The sequence below is a fragment of the Sminthopsis crassicaudata genome, chromosome 6 (genome assembly GCF_048593235.1).
Source record: "Sminthopsis crassicaudata isolate SCR6 chromosome 6, ASM4859323v1, whole genome shotgun sequence".
Taxonomy (NCBI): Eukaryota; Metazoa; Chordata; class Mammalia; order Dasyuromorphia; family Dasyuridae; genus Sminthopsis; species Sminthopsis crassicaudata.
Window position 1 is genome coordinate 124802013 of NC_133622.1, and position 20414 is coordinate 124822426.

General features: G+C 35.2%; 1 protein-coding gene across 1 annotated transcript in view; it reads left to right on the forward strand.

Annotated features, from left to right (window-relative positions):
• HADH (hydroxyacyl-CoA dehydrogenase) overlaps positions 1-17478 on the forward strand; it is a 51702-nt gene extending 34224 nt beyond the window's left edge. Inside the window, exons 4-8 of the mRNA XM_074272861.1 lie at positions 96-222; positions 6607-6696; positions 9053-9125; positions 14749-14865; positions 15841-17478. Coding sequence (XP_074128962.1) covers positions 96-222; positions 6607-6696; positions 9053-9125; positions 14749-14865; positions 15841-15959 — 526 coding nt within the window. The 3' untranslated portion in view covers positions 15960-17478. The remainder of the gene's footprint in view (positions 1-95; positions 223-6606; positions 6697-9052; positions 9126-14748; positions 14866-15840) is intronic.
• The last annotated feature ends 2936 nt before the right edge of the window (positions 17479-20414 follow it).

Here is a 20414-nt window from a genome sequence, read left to right on the forward strand (position 1 = left end):
GGTGTACTTAAGACCCAAGTCCTAGTCATTGCTGTTGATGTAAAAATCACTTGAATATCCTGTGTTGTTTTTTGTTTTTTTTTTTGTCTCTGCAGACACACGATCTTTGCCAGCAACACTTCTTCTTTGCAAATTACAGACTTAGCTAATTCTACCACAAGGCAAGACCGATTTGGGGGGCTCCATTTCTTCAATCCTGTGCCCATGATGAAGCTGGTAGAGGTTCGTTTTTGTATATAAACACATATAAGTATATGTGTTTGTTTAGTTGCTACTCTTGACTTGTGCTGGTTTATTGCTTGTGTTCACATGTGATGTTTCTATTTCTTGAAAAACCTATCTTTTCAAAGGAGGAAGAGGAAAAAGTGGGAAGAAGACAGGAATAAGGGAAGTTATAGCTAAGACAGAGAATGAAGGAGGGAAAGAACCACAGGCCTTAATTCTTGAGTCCTATGCTTACATCTTCTGGTCAATTATTGACTACTATATTTGTTTATAAGATTATGAGTAGTGTAGGAATAGTCTAATCTAAAGTTTGAAAAAGGCAGTTAGTAAAAATAGACCTCTTGAAGAGTTCATGACCAAACAACATAAAGAACCAAACAACATGACCAAACAACATTATGGGATGTAAAATGGATATCACATTTAAAAGTTTTTACATAAGCAAAACCAGTTCATCCAATAAATAGGAATCTGGCACTAAGTTTTTATAGCAAATTTCTCTAATAAAGGCCAATATTTCTCAAATATTAAAGAAAACTGAGTCAAATTGATATGAATGCATTTCCTGGTTAATACGTGGTTAAAGGATATGAACAGGCAGTTTTCAGAAGAAGAAATCAGTAATCATGAAAAAATGCTCCAAATCATTCTTGATTAGAGAAATGCAAATTAGAAGAATTCTGAGATATCACCTTATACCTATTTGAATGGCTGATATGGCAGAAAGGGAAAATACAAATCTTAGAAGGAATGTGGAAAAATAAGGACATTAATGAACTGATTCAAGTCATTCTAGGGAGAAATTTGGACTTATGCCTAAAGGAATATAAAATTGTGTGCTTTTTGGCCCAACCATATTCTTCTTAGTTCTGTATCCCAAAGATATCAAATAAAAAATAAAAGGACTCATATTTACAAAAATCTTTATAGCAACAAGTTGCCTATCATTTGAAATGGCTGAATAAAATTGTAATGGAATACTGTTGTACTATAAGAAATGATGAGCAGAAGTTTCAGAAAATCCTGGAAAGATTTATATGAATTGATGCAAAATGAAGTGAGCAGAACCAGGAGATCATTGTGATTTAGCTATTCTCATCAAATCAATGATTCTGAAGGACTTATGATGGAAATTATAAATCACCTCCAAAGAAAGGTTTTTTTGCTTTGTATTTTCTTTTACATTGTAGCTAATATGGAAATATTCTGTATCAAATTGCTTGCCTTCTGAAAGACGGGGAAAGGGAAGGAGGGAAATAATATGGAACTCAAAAAAATTTTTTAAATGTTAAAAATATTTGGAGAAAAAAAATAAATGTAATCAAACAAATAATGCCCTTGTTTGATGATATGGGGGGTATTTAACATATCAATTCCCTTCAGATTGACACATCTTTCTGAACAAGGCTGGTTTAGAAGGTAACCAACTTGTACTCCCCATACCCACCACTCTTTGTGTGAATTTATTTGGATTTTTTCTAGTGTGAAAAATTCACATTGATGTGTAGTATCCTGTTGTCTCTCAATTATAATCCTTCTCTGGGAGGAGATTTCTTTGAATCCTTTTCTCTGTGAGCAGGTTTCTTAGGAGGCTTCTGGAGCCTCTAGCCAGAGTGAAGGTAGAATCTGGAATCCTCCTTCTTCCTGAATCCTGGTTTGGAATCTCCTCCAGCTTCCCTGAAGTTCTCCTGGGAAGTCCTTCCCTTGACTCCAGATTCTAACTTCTTCCAGACTGCCTTCTTCCAGACTGCCTCCTTCCAGACTGACCTTCTTCCAGACTGCCTTTTTCTAGACTGCCTCCTCCCAGACTGCCTCCTTCTATCTTCCCAGAGAATGGGCTTGTGGGTATTCCAGGGGCTTGTGGGAACTACTTACAACCAATGCTCTAGCTTCTTTAAAGGTGTAAACTCCTTCAAAGGTTTGAACTAAACGTGTGAACTCTGAGCTAGAGAATTGTTAAGTACCATGCTAAATTAGACAACCGAGTTAGCACTTAGTAATCCTAACATTGATGTAATCATCTAGTAGGAAAAATCCAAAAATGAATGTTGAACTGGACCCAAGTTCCAATCTTGGCCCTGCTTACTATTTGTGTGACAAATCACATAAACTCTGTAACTAAGTTTTCCCAAATGTACAGTGTTGAATTTGGACTTCATGACCTGTAAGATCCATTCTCATATAATTGTGAACAGCACTATTAAAAATAGCTATTGTGGCTTTGAACTTTCTCATCCTAGGCCAGAGATGTTTGGGAACAAATGGCCAGGAAGGGATGTCTACAATGATGTCTAATCATTTGTTGTGTTGCTTCTATTCATTTGCTTAGAGACTCTGTTTTAAAGGGAGATGGTTTCACAATAGACAATTTGCACCTAAAAATGTAGCAACTTGCCTTTTACAAGGACTAATAACAGTGTCTAAAGAGTAGTAGCTATTAAAATAATATTTATTCCCTGGATGAGGAGTTATTGTCATGCGAAGTGTGGGGGAAGGCATCTCATTTTCAGAAGGCATCCAAGGAAAGCCCTGGAGACTTGTGAGAAGGCTTTTCCTGAGAAAGAACATTGGTGCCTGGGTTGGGTTTTGTTTTGATTTTTGTTTTTGTTAAATTATCACTATTCCCTTCTCATGTTCAATCTGCCTTGAATCTTTATTTCTAATTTCACAGTTTTACTACCTCTTCATATACTAGTTCACATTCTGATTTTTTTTAAATGCATTGGTTTCATTGGAAATCTTCTATATTTTAGTTTACTTATTTTAAAACTTTTTTTTTTCCGAGAAAGGGCTATCTGATGCCTAAAGGGGACCATGACATATGAAAGGTTAAAAACCCCTTAATTCTTCTCACCTTTTCTGGTTCCACATTTTTTGATTTTGTGAAACAATCATTCTTTCTTTTTTGTGAGGCATTCAGGGTTAAGTGATTTCCCAGGGTCACACAGGCAATAACTGTCAAGTGTTGAGGCTGGATTTAAACTTAACTTCTCCATATTGTGTGTCTGGTGCTCAATCTGCTATGACACTTAGTTGCCTCAACAATCATTCTTTCTGAAACTACCCTTGAGCATTTCCTGATATGTTGAACTGTTAATTCTATTTTTTTATTGGAGAAAATGTTAAACATGTATTTAGGTATTTGTGTGTGTGTGTGTGTTACATACAACATGTATAATAGATAAATTATCAGTTCAAACTTAGCTAATGTCGATGTCAACAATAATGTTCATTTTTTTCATTAGTAAGATAATGCTTATTTAGCTGTGTGGTTGAAGTTGATATCCTGAATATGTTTAGAAACTCTTTCCTCCAAGTTATTTCAATGATTAATTTCATGTTGATATTTACATAAGCTAGTTTCAAACTTTAGTTATCATTTTTACATAGCTTCTCTTGGCTATGTAAAAATATAGAAATTAAGAAGACCATTTCTTTTTTTTCTTTTCCTTCTTTTATTTTTTTAAATTTTTATAAAAATTTTATGCATAGATAATTTTTCAGCATTGACAATTTGCAAAATCTTTTGTTTCAACTTTTTCCCTCCTTCCTCCCACTCCGTCTCCCAGATGGCAGGTTGACCAATACATGTTAAATATGTTAAAGTATAAGTTAAATACAATATATGTATACATGTCCAAACAGTTATTTTGCTGTACAAAAAGAATCGGACTTTGAAATAGTGTATAACTAGCCTGTGAAGATCAAAAATAGAGGGATTGGGAATTCTATATAGTGGTTCATAGTTAACTCCCAGAGTTCTTTCACTGAACGTAGCTGGTTCACTTCATTACTGCTCTATTGGAAATGATTTGGTTCATGTCATTGTTGGAGAGGACCTCGTCCATCAGAATTGATCATCATATAGTATTGTTGTTGAAGTATATAATGATTTCCTAGTCCTACTCATTTCACTCAGCATCAGTTCATGTAAGTCTCTCCAGGCCTTTCTGAAATCATCCTGCTGGTCATTTCTTATAGAACAATAATATTCCATAATATTCATATACCACAATTTATTCAGTCATTCTCCAGTTGATGGGCATCCACTTAATTTCCAATTTCTGGCCACTACAAAAAGGGGCTGCCACAACCATTCTTGCACATACAGGTCCCTTTCCCTTCTTTAAGATCTCTTTGGGATATAAGCACAGTAGTAACACTGCTGGATCAAAGGATATGCACAATTTGATAACTTTTTGAGCTTAGTTCCAAATTGCTCTCCAGAATGGCAGGATGTGTTCACAACTCCATCAACATTGTATCAGTGTCCCAGTTTTCCCACATCCCCTTCAACATTCTGCATTATCTTTCCCTGTCATTCTAGCCAATCTGACAGATGTGTAGTGGTATCTCAGAGTTGAAGAAGACCATTTCAAAACTTTTTCTTTTCCTTTTAAAGAAGAACCTGTCCTTAACTATTCCATGCCAAACTTTCCTCTACAACTAAAAATAGAATATTTCTTTATAAAACACTATGTTCCAGTCTTAACCTTCCTCCCTTGAGTCTTTGAACAAAAATTGGGTGAGATTATTCATAAATTCCAGACCTGTTATCACCTACCAGCTAATGTCCTAACAGTTTATTTAATGAGATATGATCAAGATAAGTATTTGCTTTTGGGGGGTTTTGTTTGTTTGTTTGTTTTTAGAATATAGCCTTTTTAGATTTCTTTCCAATATTTGCTGTCTCTAACATGGGCTCTTAATTCTTAATTCTCCGTCCCTCTTTTCAGTCTCTCTCCAGGTAATACTTTAGTCTTTTTTTTTTTTTTTTACTCATAATACCACACCCCATGCTTTTAACTAATCCATGATCACCTTACAACATGATTTTTAATAATACTTTACATTTATATAGCACCTTTCATCCAAGGATCTCAAAGCCCTTTACAAACATTAACTCATTAAATCATACAACATCCCTCTGAGGAAAAGATGTGCCAAGCATTATTATACCCATTTTATAGGTAGAGAAACTGAGGCTTGAAGAGTTTCTTTGACTTGCCAATAGACTATATGAAATAGTAGAGAGTATGGAAAGTTGGAATAGAGCCAGATTGCACAGAAATTTGAAAACTAGGATTCAGGGCTTACATTTGTGTTAGCTAGTACTTTTGTTAACTATTGCATAGGGAGCCATTGAAGGTGAGGTTTTGTTGTTATTATTGTTACTGTTGTTTTTTAAAATAAAGAAAGGTATAATAGGGATTAGAGTCTCTTCTGGAGTCCAGAAGAATTGTAGACTGCAGTTTAAGTGAGAAAAAGAAGAACCTGGATTAGATAGTAAGATTGAAAAGGAAGTAACAAGATATAAGAGATAAGAGATACTATCAGGATTTAGGATCAAGAGTTTTTGGAAATTCAGTTGGAATTTGTATGGGAAAAGAAGAGTGATTAGGATAGGTGGTGAGAGACAATGTGGACTAAAGTGAAGAGTTCTTATTTACATACAAATCTGGATTCCAATTTCAGCTTTGCTGTTTATTAGATGTGTGACTTTGGACAAGTCACTTATCTTTCTGATTGCCAATTGTCTCTTGTAAAGTGAGATTGGATCAGATAATTTTTATTATGCATTGTATAATTATTAAGCATAAAGAATATAGGAGGTGGGGGAAAATATAGGAGGAGGGGGAAGTATCTTGTGGAAGAAAGTGAATTCTGAAGCTTCCTCCAGTCAGAGCAGGCATTTGTAGATACAGGCTTGGAGCTTTGGACAGAGTTGAAGGTCGGTATGGAGATTCATAAGTATTGATCCTAAAGGTGTTTTATTGACGCTTTGGGAGTAGAGCTCACTAAGAAAGAGAAAATATAGAGAAGGGAACATTGGCCAAGGATAGAATCTGTAATGGGTGGAAGAGAGAGCACTATTATTTAAGGAGGAAAAGGAGGGATATTAGGAAGAATAGGAGATGGGGAAGGATTTCTTAGAGAGTTAAGTAGAAACTCATTAGCGTGAAATATCATGGAAGCCAAGGGAGAAGAAAGGTGGAAGGATAGGAAAAAAAGAGGAGGTGATCTAAAATGTCACACTGAAGAGGAGTGGGCCTTAATTGCAAATAAGAATTCTTTATTTTATAGATGAGGCAATCAAATCCGAGAGGTTAGATGAGTTAAGGTCTTACTGGTGATAATTAGAAGGTGGGATTTGCACATAAATTCTCTTATCCTAAAATCTGTGGCTCTTTCTACTACTTCATTACTTTATACCTTTAAGTTTATGCTATTATGCTTCTCCTTGGAGAACTTAGGGTATGAGCAATACAGACTAATTTTGCCTTCGTTTTTATAGGGTTTTGTATTGATATTGATCGTTTCCTCATTAATATGTCTATTTGGTCAGCTTTCAGGCAGTTATCTTATGTTTTGCATTATCAGGTCATCAAGACACCAATGACCAGCCAAAAAACATTTGAATCACTTATGGACTTTGGCAAAGCTTTGGGGAAGAATCCAGTATCTTGCAAGGTAAGCTAGGGGTAGTTTGGAGAGTGGGTAGACTTTAATCTAGAATGTTTGGGTTTAGCTCTCTTCCTTTGGAGTATTTGCCATTTTCTGAATTGGGAAAGAGACCAGTTAGTTGCCAATACGATTAGAAAAATACTCTTGTTCTCCCTCCACTACATTTTCCCTTTCCTTTTTTTCCCTTTTCACTTTTCTTTCCTTCTTTTCCTTTTATTTTTTCTCTCCTTTCCTTCAGTTTTCTATTTTCTTCCCTTTTTTCCTTTCTGTTCTTTCTTTTTCCTTATCTTCACCCTTCCTTTTACATTTTCTTTCTTTTATATTTCCTTTTATTCTTTTTTCCTCTTCCCTTCCCTTACCTGATCAGGGCACAAAAATTTCACAACCACATACAAAAAAAGTGGAAATATTAAATGCTTTCTTTTCATATCATAATGCAATTAAAATTACATTTTAATTTTAATGTGGAAGCAAAGAATAAAAGCTAAATAATCTAACCCTAACGAATGAGTGGATCAAAGAACAAATCATAGAAACTATCAAAATCCCCTCCAAAGAAAAGAAAAAAAGACCCTTTATGTTTATACCGTACTTTAAAATGTGTGAGGTAGATAATGTAAGTATAAGCCTCATTTTGTAGTTGTCCACTGGACCAGAAATAGCCTCTAACCTATTGGTAGCTGGAACTGAAACAGAGCAGGACTAGAAACAGGAGTATTAGGAAACAAACAGAAGTTTAACTTTAAGAGTGAAGAAAATGACATTTGCAAATGAAAGTCCCTCCTCCCTTTTTCCCCAAAGAAGGAGGACAATGCTGCTATGGCTGGGACCACTTGTGTACATGAAAAGGGTTATCCCACAACATAATCATTCTCAGATATATGATAGTACTCATGGTTAGCATTTTTTGAGACAATACAAATCTTTTTGGGTCCCATGGAAAATCACTGTCTTAAATCTTAGGGGTCATGGTACATAACCAGATTTCCATGGTAAGAACAAGAGTATACTGTCATTGTCAAGGAACAGGGATTGTGACTAAGGGGAACTATATTTTGCCAGGGAGTGATTATTCCAGGACATAAAGGATTATTGTTATACCAAACTCAAGGCCTGCTTTTGGGCCTTAGCTCTGGGAAACAGTATCTATAAAATATTTTGATCTAGCTGAGATAGCCTGATCTCACAGAGGATCAGTGTTAGCCCATATCTTAAATCAGCCTTATGGAAAGTTTAAGAGAGATTGACCAACTCCCCCTTTTCCTTCCCCTTTCTCTTCTTTATCCACCTCCAGACAAAGGCAAGTAGGGATTCTTTACCAACCTCTAGTTTTCTGGAGGATGGATTCAGAGATGTTTGGTGGTCCAAAATTCTAAGGCTGTCCTGCATGTGGTCAAAAAAGATTTGTTTTCTAGTCCATAGCCTATAAAAGTATTCTGAGAAAGAATTTTACAAGGGTTTTCTTGCACTTTGTGGGAACAGTTTATAACAAAAGACTAATAAACGCTTTATTTGGTATTTCTTCCTTGCCCTGCCCATGACAGAGAGGGGGTAGATTGTGGCATAAGCATCAAGATGTATGAATCCTATGTGGCGACCGTGATAGCACCCTGGACACCTCAGAATCAGCCGAGTCAGGATAAGCAAAAGTCTTTATTCTTGGTCTTTAGCGGTAGAAATTAAGAGAGTAGATGCATAGGATCTCTGCGACCTCACCGCCTCATCTCTCTCCCAGAAGTGACCATGGCTAGTCTCACTGCACTCCTAGTCCCTCCCACAATTCTCTGTATACAACAAATGATTGGGCTAGCACAGGATAGTTCATATTCTTACAGTTCCAAGCATATTCTTATAGAGTATTGTCCAATCAGTAATTAGCCTCAAGTACTCGATTGTCTTACCCCAGTGCATTGACTCAAGAGCTTCAGCCCTTTACAGTCCTAGATAAGAGGGAAAACTGGCCCTGTGAGCAGTTTTTCCAGTTGAGAAATCAGAATATTCCAAGTCTTTTTTCTAGCTTCATGAAATCACACATCATTTATGATCAAGTCTCATCACTTGTAAATTGGTCTTGGGCTTTTTAAAAATCAATCTAGTATTTAATCAAATGGGTCTGTAGATCATTTAAATAATGTGGAATTTGAAGTAAATTTTCAGCAATATATATTATAGGAAGTGAGATGAAAAACCAGATAATCTGTCCTTCCATCCCCAACAGAACGGCAAAGTGATTATCTTTTATCTTTTATTTTAATCAAAATTTTATATTATTTTATCAGAACTTTAAAATTTTTTATTAACAAAGCATTGTAATTATCTGACATACTTTTTCTTTCTTTTTTTCTTTCCCCTGATAAAACAGGATAGCCCTGGATTTATTGTAAACCGTCTCCTTGTACCATATCTTATGGAAGCAATCAGGATGCATGAAAGAGGTAATTTTCTACTCTTTACTTTGCAAAAGGCTAATATTGCCAAAGTATAGGTGTGACTGCATTCCTTGAGTCATTCTTAGTGATTATCTTGGAAGGCTAGGGACAATATACATTGGATCAGGAGTCACTGGTGAGCTGTGACCTTCATGGAGTCAAACTCTTGTGAGCTATAATTTCCCCATCTGTGACACTAGAGGTTCAGATTAGATGACTTTCTAAATTCCCATATTTTCCACATTTCTTTCCACACATAGGGTTTTGGTGTGTTCATAAATATCCTACCTTTATTAACTAGAACACCAAGATTTCTCATGTTGACCACATCATCTCCAATCTGCTTCCTTCCACTAAAATCTATTTTTTCTATTCATTATAAACTCTATTCTTTGCTATTCTTTGCCTTTTATATCTGTTCTTGCAGTTCCTGTTTCCTTCAGTTCATATAAGTTTTCTCAGGGTTTTCTGAAACCATTCTGCTCATCTTTTAGTACTAGAGTATTCCATTACAATCCTGTTATGTACATGCTTCTATACTATGTCCCCTATATTTCCAAATCTTTGTCACCACAAAAAGTTCTGCTTTAAATATTTTTGTATGTGGAAATCCTTTTTCCTTTTCTTTTATGTTTTTGGAATACAGACCTTGTAATGGGCTAGATCAAAGAATGTATGCAGTTTTATAGCCCTTCAAGCATAAGTTGCAAATTGTTCTCTAGAAGAGAAGGACTAATTCATAACTCCAACAACAGTGTATTAATGTTCCAGTTTTTTACATTCCCTACAGAATTTTTCCTTTTCTATTAATATTATAGGTGTGAGGTGATGTAGAGTTGTTTTAATTTGCATTTCTCTTAATCAGTAGTGATTTGGAGTATTTTTTATGTGATTATTGATACCTTTGATTTCTTCTGAAAACTACTTGTTTTGACCATTTATCATAGGAGGAATGTCTTTTTTTAATTTATAAATTTAGCTCAGTTTTAAAAATATATATTATATATATTTGAGAACAAAATATATATTCTTTATGAGAGAAACTTGTTACAAATTTTTTCCCAGTTTTCTGTTTTCCTTCTTATTTGACTTGCATTACTTTTGTTTGTACAAAAGTTTTTTAATTTAATGGAATTAAAGTTATCTATTTTACGTCCTATAATTCCTTAATCTCTTGTTTGATCATAAACTCTTCCCCTATCAATAGATTTGACAGGTACGTTTTTCCATGCTCCCCTAATTTACTTATGATAGCTTCCTTTATATTCAAATCTTTCATCTTTTTTTTTTTACTTTACCTTGAAATATGATGTGAGATGTTAGTTGATGTCTAGTTTCTGCCAAAGTGTTTTTCAATTTTCCCAGAAATATTTGTCAGTTACCCCCAAAGCTTGGATCTTTGGATTTATCAAACATTATGGTTATTTTATACTATATATTATATACCTAATCTATTGCACCACCCTGTTTCTTAGTCAGTACCAGATTAGTTTTGGTAATTACTTCTTTGAATATAGTTTGAAATCTGAAACTGCTATATCACCTTCCTTCATATTTTTCCCCTTGTTATTTCCTTGATATTTCTGATTTTATTCTTCCAGGTGAATTTTGCTACTATTTTTTCTAGTTCTATAAAAAATTCTCTTTGGAAAATTGATTGACATGGCAACAAATAAATAAATTAACTTAGAATTGTCCTTTTTATCATATTGGCTTGGTCCACCCATGAATAATTTATATTTCTCCAATCATTTGGATTTCCTTGTGTGAAACTTGTTTTGTAATTGTGTTCTTATATTCCCTAGGCTTGAGCTGGTAAGTAATCTCCCAAGTATTTTATATTGTCTATATTTAAAATGGAATTTCTCTTTATGTCTGTTCCTGTTGGATATATTTATAAATTTACATGAATTTATTTAATATATCCTGCAACTTTGTTGAAGTTGTGGATTGAACCACAAATTGATTTTTTAAAGTTGATTTTCTAGGTTTCTCTAAAGGTTCATCATATTACCTACAAAGAGTGATAGTTTTTCTTCTATTGTTTATTTTTAATTTTTTTTGCTTAAATTTCTTTTTCTTGTCTTATTGCTGCATTTTTTAATACAGTATTGAGTAACACTGGTGATAATGAACACCCTTTTTCACTCCTGAGCTTATTGAAAAGACTTCAAATTTATCCCAATATAGAAAATTCTTGTTTTGTATTTTAGATAGATACTGCTTATCATTTTAAGAAAGGTTCCATTCCTTCCTATTCTTTCTAGTGTTTTTTTAATAGGAATCAGTGCTGTATTTGGTCAATTTTTTCTGCATCTGTTGACATATGATTATTATTTTTATTGATATGGTCAGTGATGCTGATAGTTTTCCTAGTATTCCTGATATAAATCCCACCTGGTATAGTTAAATTCCCCCTGACATGGTAGATAATATTTGGGATATATGCTATAATCTTTTTGCATCTACAAAATACAAGTTTTTACTGTATACAGTTTTTTTCTTATTATTCCATTAAGCCCTTCATTTCAGCAAACTATTCCCCATACACAGTAATCACTTGTGGTATAGAGGAGTTGGAGTTAGGAAGACTTGAGTTTGCATCTCATCTCACATTAATCATATAAGCCAAGTTAATCTCTCTAAGCTGCAATTTTCTCATCTGGAAAATAGTGCTATGATGATGATGGTGATGGTGGTGGTGGTGATTATGATGATATAACATATCCCACAAAGTTTAGAGAATCAGATGAGATGATACATATATATAAAGCATTTTACTTCCTTTAAAAGCTCTAATAGAAGAGATTCTTAACAAGCAGTCCATAGATAGATTTCAGGGATCCATGAACTTAGACATGGGGGAGAAAACTAGCATCTTTACTTCAATAAAACTGATTTCCTTTTAGTCCTATGTATTTATTTTTACATTTAAAAACATTCTGAAAAGGGCTTCAACAGACTGCCAAGTGAGCATAACAAATAAAAAGTCAATTTTGTTTTATATAAATATCAGATATTATTTTAATTTCCCACTTTTCAACATTTGCATTAGATAGTTTCTAATATCAGAAATGCTGCTTCTCATTATCCTTAGCTTCTTTTCAGACTTTTCAGTCTTACCTGCTACACGAGGTTTTTCCTGATCTCCCTCCATCTCCTGGTGCTAATGTTTTTTCCGTCATGAAATTACTACAAAATAATTTAATATACTCTTCCAGTTGAACTCATGGAGAATTGCTAACTAAATTTGTCTTTGTATCCCCAGTGTCTATCACAGTGCACAATATATTGTAGGTAATAAATGTTTGTTGAAGTGAAGGGTATTCCCACTTGAACATTCCATGAGACTTTAAGGACTCTTTGTCTGCCCCTTGCAGATAAATCATGGCTGTGTTATATTTTGAAAAGGCCCATTGGAACTTGAAAAGCTTTTTGAATAACTCCTTGTAGATAAAAAAAAATTTAGGAAAGATCCTTAGTTTACTTACCTGAGAAATAGACAGCTTGGGGGGAAATCACCCAGAGTGAAATTTAAATATTTCCTCCTACTTGTCCTCCCTTCCCCCAGTTTTGGGAAGATAACTATCATGTCTGCTTCAAAGGCAAACATGCTTTAATTCATCTGGATAAAAAGCAGCATAATTGTTTTCAATTACTCCATTCACAATTGCCTGCTCCTGAGAATGTCACTTTTGGAACAAAAACATTTCTAACTGGCATTCCCTGAGAGATTAAAGCACGTTTGCTTTTATGAAAATCTTTTTTAAAATATCAAAACTTTTCTCCCTGTTTTCTGGAAATAATTGCTTCACTTTTCCTCTAAGATCAAACTAACATTTCTGTTTATCCATCAACAAATATACCTAATTACTCCTCAAAGTGAGTGAGAAGCAATTTGCCCTGTCTTGAAAGACAGTTTCTTTTAATAAAATACTCTATTTTTGAATAAAGCATGTTGCTGATCCTAATGGCTTTATTCTCAAAACAATATTCTGTCACTTAAAAACATTTTTAGAGAGGCTATATCTGAATATATTTCTTAAGAATTTGTTTGTTCCTTCTTCATCTTCTCTTCTTCCTCTTCCTCCTGTCCTTTTTTCTCTTTCAAATAGCATTTTAGTGGAGAAGTTTTTAATCTTTTAAAAAAATATCATGGATCCCTGTGGCCGTTTTATAAAGGACCTTTTCTAGAATAATGTTTTTAAATGCATAAAATAAAATACATAGGATTACAAAGAAAATTTTTTAAATCTGAGGACTTCAGGTTAAGAACCTCTGAACTAGTACCAAGCCCTCATTTCCCTAAGGCCTGCAAAGCCAGTTATTTTTCTAGTCAAGATTAGGAATCTATGTATTTGGCCTCCCAGTTCACTGTACTGCTGACTTGATCTCTTCTCTTGCTGTTTTCACCATCCCATGATGCTGGTATAGACAGCCTGCATGCTGTGTACAGATTAAGGAGGCAGCATGTTTGCCTTACTTACCTCAGAAGTGGTGGACTGGTGTGCTTCCAGAAATTCATCCTAATGTTTACTATTGGTGTTGTTATTGTGCTATTGTATCAGCTCTGATGTTTGTGGTGGGTCCATATTCTCCAGCCGTGGAAGAGAGTAAAAGATCTCCATGATAGCAGAATTTTACTGTGATCTAGCCTGATGCTAGCTTCTCTGCACTACACTGCTTAATTTGAAAGTTGTGCAAAGTAAGCATTTGTCTCTTGCAGTTTTGGTACCCATTTGATATTAGTGGCTGGAACACAGGAGATCTTAGATATCTTGTTTTATCTGAAAAAATTGTTTATTATTTATGACATGGAGTTGGGAGAGGTTGGGATGCTACTAGGATAGGGTTATAGGGACTTTCATTTGAAAAAGAAACTCTTCAGAAGAAGAAACTTTCTTCACCATTGTAGCTATTAACCTCTTCTGCCATTTAGTCTTAAAGTTGAAGGAAAATACCTGAGAGATTCTATAGCCAAAGGCAAAATGTGAACTCAGAGTCTGAAGCAGGCTTTCTATCAACTATATCACACACATTGCCTCTTTGTAATATCCTTAAATATTATTTCCTGATTATCTTATTCAAAGAAAAAGGACAATTTTTTGCTTTTCCCAAGTCAGAACTATTAGTATCATATATGTGAAATGGACGAGTTAGCACCAAATATCACCAAATCTAGGGTTAAATCTTCAAACAGTTTTAGGATCAGTGTGTGTCTTTTGCTTGATAATTATCAAAAGCTTCTTTAATGGAAGTTTTTGGTGATATTTGCTCTCCTGACTTCTGGCATAAAATTTCAACAACTGAGTGCACAAGATGCTGGGCCTGTGGTTGGAAAGATCTGAGTTCAAATGGATGCATACTAGCTATGTGACCCTGGCCAAGTTACTTAACTTGAGTTAATCTCAGTTTCTTTAGATACAAAATGAGGATAATAATAGTATCCATCTTACAGAGTTCTTATGAAAATCAAATGAGATTATATTCTATAAAGTATTTAGTACAGTGCCTGGCACCTAAGAGACAATATAAATGCTTCCCTCTCTCCTTCCCCAACTAAGCAGAGTTGAAAGATATAGAACTTGTTGAAAGATGACAGTAATTGAGAATGAACCTTTTTCTTTAGGGGATGCATCAAAAGAAGATATTGATATAGCCATGAAGATGGGAGCTGGTTATCCCATGGGCCCATTTGAACTTCTGGACTATGTTGGTCTGGATACCACAAAGTTCATCATGGATGGTGAGAAGTCCTAATTTCTTTTCCCTTCCCTGGAACCTCCATAACAACAGACTTTAAAAAACTGATAAGGAATTTGAGTGACCAGTACTACTGAAGTACATTTTTTGTTTTTAATCATGTTTCAGCTTAAGAGTGAAATTAGTAAGTGCCAAGAAAAAAAAAATGTTCCTTTGATTATCCATCATTTTTCCTTTCCATGGAGTGAATCTAGTGACTCCAGCAAAAAATGGTCTGTCATGGTTAGATAGATTACTGCTGCTGACTTCCACAAGGTGGGGCTGAAAGAGAACGAAGGAGAAGAGGCACCCTAGATATTAAACTTGGAGTTTCCTGCCACATGTCAGTATTCAGTTCTTTGAATGTTTGTGTGAATATATGTGATAAAAAAAAATCTCTATTTCTGAGTAAGAGACCCTTTAATTAAACTTTCCTTACTGGCCTTCTTAACCCAAAGAGTGTAGATATGTTTTGTATCTATATTCTTTATTATATATATATATTTTTATATATATATATATATTTATATATATTTTTAGAGGTAGAAATATATGAGGCAGCCCACCCAATAAACAAAATTTTAAATCCAATAAATGATTAGAAAATAAGATCTTCTGAATAGAAAAATTCTAGAGGGAAGATTAAGGTCTGCTTGGCTTTTTTGTTTGTCTTATTTGTTTTTGTTTATTTAATTTTATTTTTGCTTAATACTTGTTTTTCTTGTTTGTGAATAGAAATGATTTGTGGGTAGAATTTTTTTTGTGTGGTAATATTTTCATATGGAAAATCTAAGATGCAGCATTTCATTTGTGTAACCACCTCCTTACTATTTGAATTTCTGACTCAAGGAACTGTCCTTACTGTTCAGACAAGAGTAGCTTCATGTCTTCCTAATCTCAGATATTCACCAGCACTCTAGGAATAAATGAAGTTAATAACAACAGCAGTTTTTTAAAATTCCTCTCTTTTTCTCATTAGGATGGCATAAAATGGATTCCAAAAACCCATTATTCCAACCCTCCCAAGTGCTAGATAAATTGGTAGAAGAAAAGAAGTTTGGCAGGAAGACAGGAAGCGGATTTTACAAATACAAGTGATCCTGCAGGTCTCTTGAGTGGGAGAAAGTCTGTCAGCAGGCACCAGTTGGCTGTCTGAAGAACCCGTTGGGAATACTGTTTGGTCAGAAATTCCCTCATTCAGCCTGCCCTGATCTTTGTACAGTTTGATTGTTATGTGTCTCAGGATTATTTTGCACTCAGTATGTAATGACAGATTTCTTCATTTGAGAACTAATTTTTTTTTTTTTTTTTAGTTTGTCTCTTTCTATTTTTCTATAAGCTTTATATCCTTTGTGCCTTGAAGCAAGTGATGCCTTTGAATCTCTTCATTTTCTTGCAAAATTATATGCATATAAAGAATGTGACCCCTCTTTATGTCCTCTCCTATTTGTGGAATGCCAATATAGGGGAATGAGGTGTGTGTGTGTGTGTGTGTGTGTGTGTGTGTCTGTTGTGTGTATCTGTGTCTGTGTTCGCATTCCTACAGCAGGTGGCAGTGTGTACCTGGCCTCTTAGAAGCCTGTGCTTGCTTTAACTTGCCTTATGAGGTTTCATCACGTTCATGGAATCATGCTTGAAACAATCCAACATAAATTTAGATTTTAATTCAGCCTTTTTTCAAAAGAAAAACAGTCTTACAATAATGTCCTTAGTGGAGAATTGGTACAATTTTTCTGAATTTCATAATTATTCACATTACCCCCCAGCCCTTTTAGAAACCACTATACAGATTGGATTTAATTACAATGTCCACTTTTAAAAATTTAATAAATTTATTAAGTAATGACCCTATGTTTGAATTTCTCCCCCCAGAAATGTCATGAGGATGGGGATTTTGTTGTAGGAAATAATTCTAATCTAAATCTTTATGTGGCTATCATTTTCATGGAGTTCTTTTATTTCTGGTACTGGCACAGTACAAAAAGAGTTCTCTAAATATTTAAGATGTAGTCATCGTGATGTTAATTTCTTTGAATAAAGGAATTTTAAAAAAAATCATTGTTTGAAAAGTTATCTTCATGGTGTATTAGGATTAGAAACTATCTTAGGCATTTTACAGATGGGGAAAATGGGGCCCAGAGAAGTTAAGTGAGTTAAATTAAATGAGTTAAGCCAAGCTTGGAATTATATCTTCAGTGGTAGATGACATAAAATACTGAGAAGAAACTCGGGATGGGGGGGAGAGAAACCCACAAGTCTAGTCCTTCCTCCTCCAAAAGTCATTGTTGGATTATATATTGGGTTAAAATGTCAATGCTAGGGAAATGGAAATGGAAACTTTTTCTCTAATCACACATTAGCAAAAAAAGAAATTCTTTCAAATAAAATATGTGCCTATACTATCTATGTATGTATATAATATGTACACATACCAATCTTCAGTGTTTATGGGTATATATGTAGATCGTTTGACAAATGTGTACTCTACATGTGTAGTCTAAAGAAGCTGAGGCTTCTCTGAACATTTAAAAAAAATGTCTCCTAAGAATAAATAAACTACGGACCTGTATAGCTGCCCCATTTCCATTTAATAAAGGTTAATCATGTGGTCTAACAACTCTGGTCTCTTGATTTTATTTCATGCTGGTTCTTGACCTTTTTGCTCAATCATTGGGCAGAGGATTTTCCACCCTTTGAAAGGGATTAGTGGAGGGCTTCTGGACTTGACTATCTCAGCTTAGTCCCCACAGGATATGGTGCCCTGCCCTAGGGCTCCTCATGAGTCCTGAAGGGCAGGAAAGGGCAGCTTAAGAATCTAAGAGCCAAGCTCTGGAGACCCAGATTCTGCCTGAAATAGGCTGATTTCTCATCTGACTGAGGAAAAATGCAAGGCTTGGATTCAAGAAAGGTTCAAATTCAGAATCCCTATCTGCCTTATTTTATCATAAAATCACAGTGCTAGAAGTAGAAGAAAATGTAGAGGACATCTAGTATACCCTCATTTGATGAGGAAACAGGCTTAAGAGTTTGAGCTTAACACAATGTCAAAGGTAGGATTTCAACTACAAGTATGGCTCACTTCTTTACACCAACAGGCCTTGGCAACAGAGGAGAGAAGAGTGTTGCTGAGAAAGTGAGGAGTCTGGGTTGAAGATTAGTCAGTGAGCTTGGGGATGGAGGATGGTGATGTCCTAAGAAATAATAAGAAAGTGATGAATGGGGAGAAGAAAAGTTTTGGACATATTGAATTTAAGCTAAATATGACAATCCAGTTTGAGATATCTAATAAACAATTGAAGATTCAAGTTTCAAGGTCAGTAAAGATGTTAGGACTGGATAAATAGCTCAAACAATCATTGTTATAGAGATGATAATTGACTCCATGATAAGGTGATGAAATCCCCAAGTGAATGGAAGAGAAGAAGAGAAGAGGGCCCAGGACAAAGCCCCAGGGAAAATTAGTGGCCCTCACCTAGATGAAAATACAGCAAAGTAAACTGAGGAGAGCCAAAAGAAAGCAGTATTAAGAAAACCTAGAGAGAAGATGGGCAGTGAGAAAAGAGGACAATTATCAAAGATTGAAGAGAAATCATGTAAAAAGGCCATTAGATTTGGCAATTAAGATATGGTAACTGGAGATAGCAGTTTCAATTTAATGAAATCAGAAATAAAAGCATGGAAAGAAAGGAAGTGAAAGTTACTTAATGTAGATGACCTTCTCAAGGACTTTACCCCCGAAAGGGAAGAAAATTGTGGGATAATGGCTAGTGGGTATGGGATGGATCAAGTGAAGATTTTTTGAGAATATGAAAGACAGTATTTTGGTAGCTAGTAGGGAAGACACTAGAAGGTAGGGAGAAATTGAAGATAAGTAGAGGTGGGGATGGTAAAGGGAGAGATCATCTGGAGAAATTGGATGGAAGGAAATCACTAATGTTTGTAGGTGGATTTGTCTTAAGAAAAGCTTCTTCATGTGAAATAGGTGAAGGAGCGGATAGGGTCAGAAGGCTCCTGTTTAATGTGAGATAAGGAGAAGGGGGGGAAGGTAGCTCTTGTCTGAATAGCCTCATTTTTTTTTCAATGAAATATAAAGCAAGGTTCTCAGCTGAGAGAATGAGGAGAAGGGAGAATCATCAGAGACAAAGAGGGAGGACAAGGTTTAGAAGAGCTTCTGTAATGAATCAATAGTGAATTACTTAGAGAAGTATACAAAGATTTGCCTTGCCATATTATGGGCTAAGTTAAGGTGATGTAGCATAAATTTGTAGGGGACCCAGTTGTAATGGTAATGGTTGCATGATTTTTGCCAGATATGTTTATCAGCACATATCTAGGAATGAAGGCAATGTATGGTGAGTAATTGAGGCTGAGACTTGTCAGGAAAAGATTGGCAAAAAAGATTGGCAAGGGACTCAAGGAGTTTTAATGTATATTATTTCACCAAGGGAGTTAAGATATAGAAGGGAAGAGGGCATAGCAGATACAGGGGTAATGGCCTTAGAATAAACTAACAGACAGATTGTGTGGTCAAAATGAGGATAACAAAGTTTGGGAGTTTTGAGGCAGAGAAAGAGGTAGAAAGCCAATGAATTATGATCAGATAAGACATCATTAAGAGTTCACGAACATGGAAGTGGCACATTGTGGGTGATGGCAAAATCAAAGGTATAACCATTTTTGTGTGTAGCTGAGGTGGAGCGAAGAAGTATATCTCCTAAAATGAGTAATTAAAGGAACTGTGGATTAGGGTGTTTGAGGGAGAATTAGTATGCATTTTGAAAAACCCCTAATAGGAGAGCTGGAGTAAAGGAAAAGTCAAGTACCAAACTCATTGAGGAAAGAAATGGAATGTCTTAGAGGTCAGTAGACAGCAGCCTTCAGGAATTTTATTAGGTAGTAGACACGAATTGAGTGAACCTCAAAGGAAAAGAGATTGCTGAGTGATGGATCATGAGGACTGAGGAGTATTTCAACCCCCCCCCCCCACCTCAACCAGTGTGATCAAGGCAATGAGTAAAAATAAGGTTGGTGCTGGAAAGGGGGGACCAGTAAGCTTCATCATCAGGAAGGAGCTACATCTCATGGCAAGGAGAGCCAAATGATAAAATGTGTGGGAAAAGAAATGGTTTGAGATGAAACGAAGTTAGTTGCTTATGGAGGAGGCTTCCTAAGAGCAAAGGAAGGCTTTATAGTAGAATGTGTATGTGTGTGTATGTGTGTGTGTGTAAGGGTGGAGCACAGAGGGTCGAAGTTACTGGGAAGAATATGATGGGAGAGTGTCGAGGGGAGAAGTTTGTTAATCATTAGGAATGAATTCAAGTCCTTTGGGTTATCAAACATCTATAAGCCATAAAAATAATCATGGCATTTAAAACTCTTCAAAACTTGCTTTTTTCCATTTGACTCCTTTGCATATATTTTACAATGCAGCCATACTCCACTTCTCACCTTGAATTTGGTTGTCCCCCATGCTGGCTTCCTATAAGCCTTTGCTTAAATCTCACCTTCTGTGGGAGGCCCTGCCAGTTCTTTTGGCTGTTAGTGCCTTCCTTC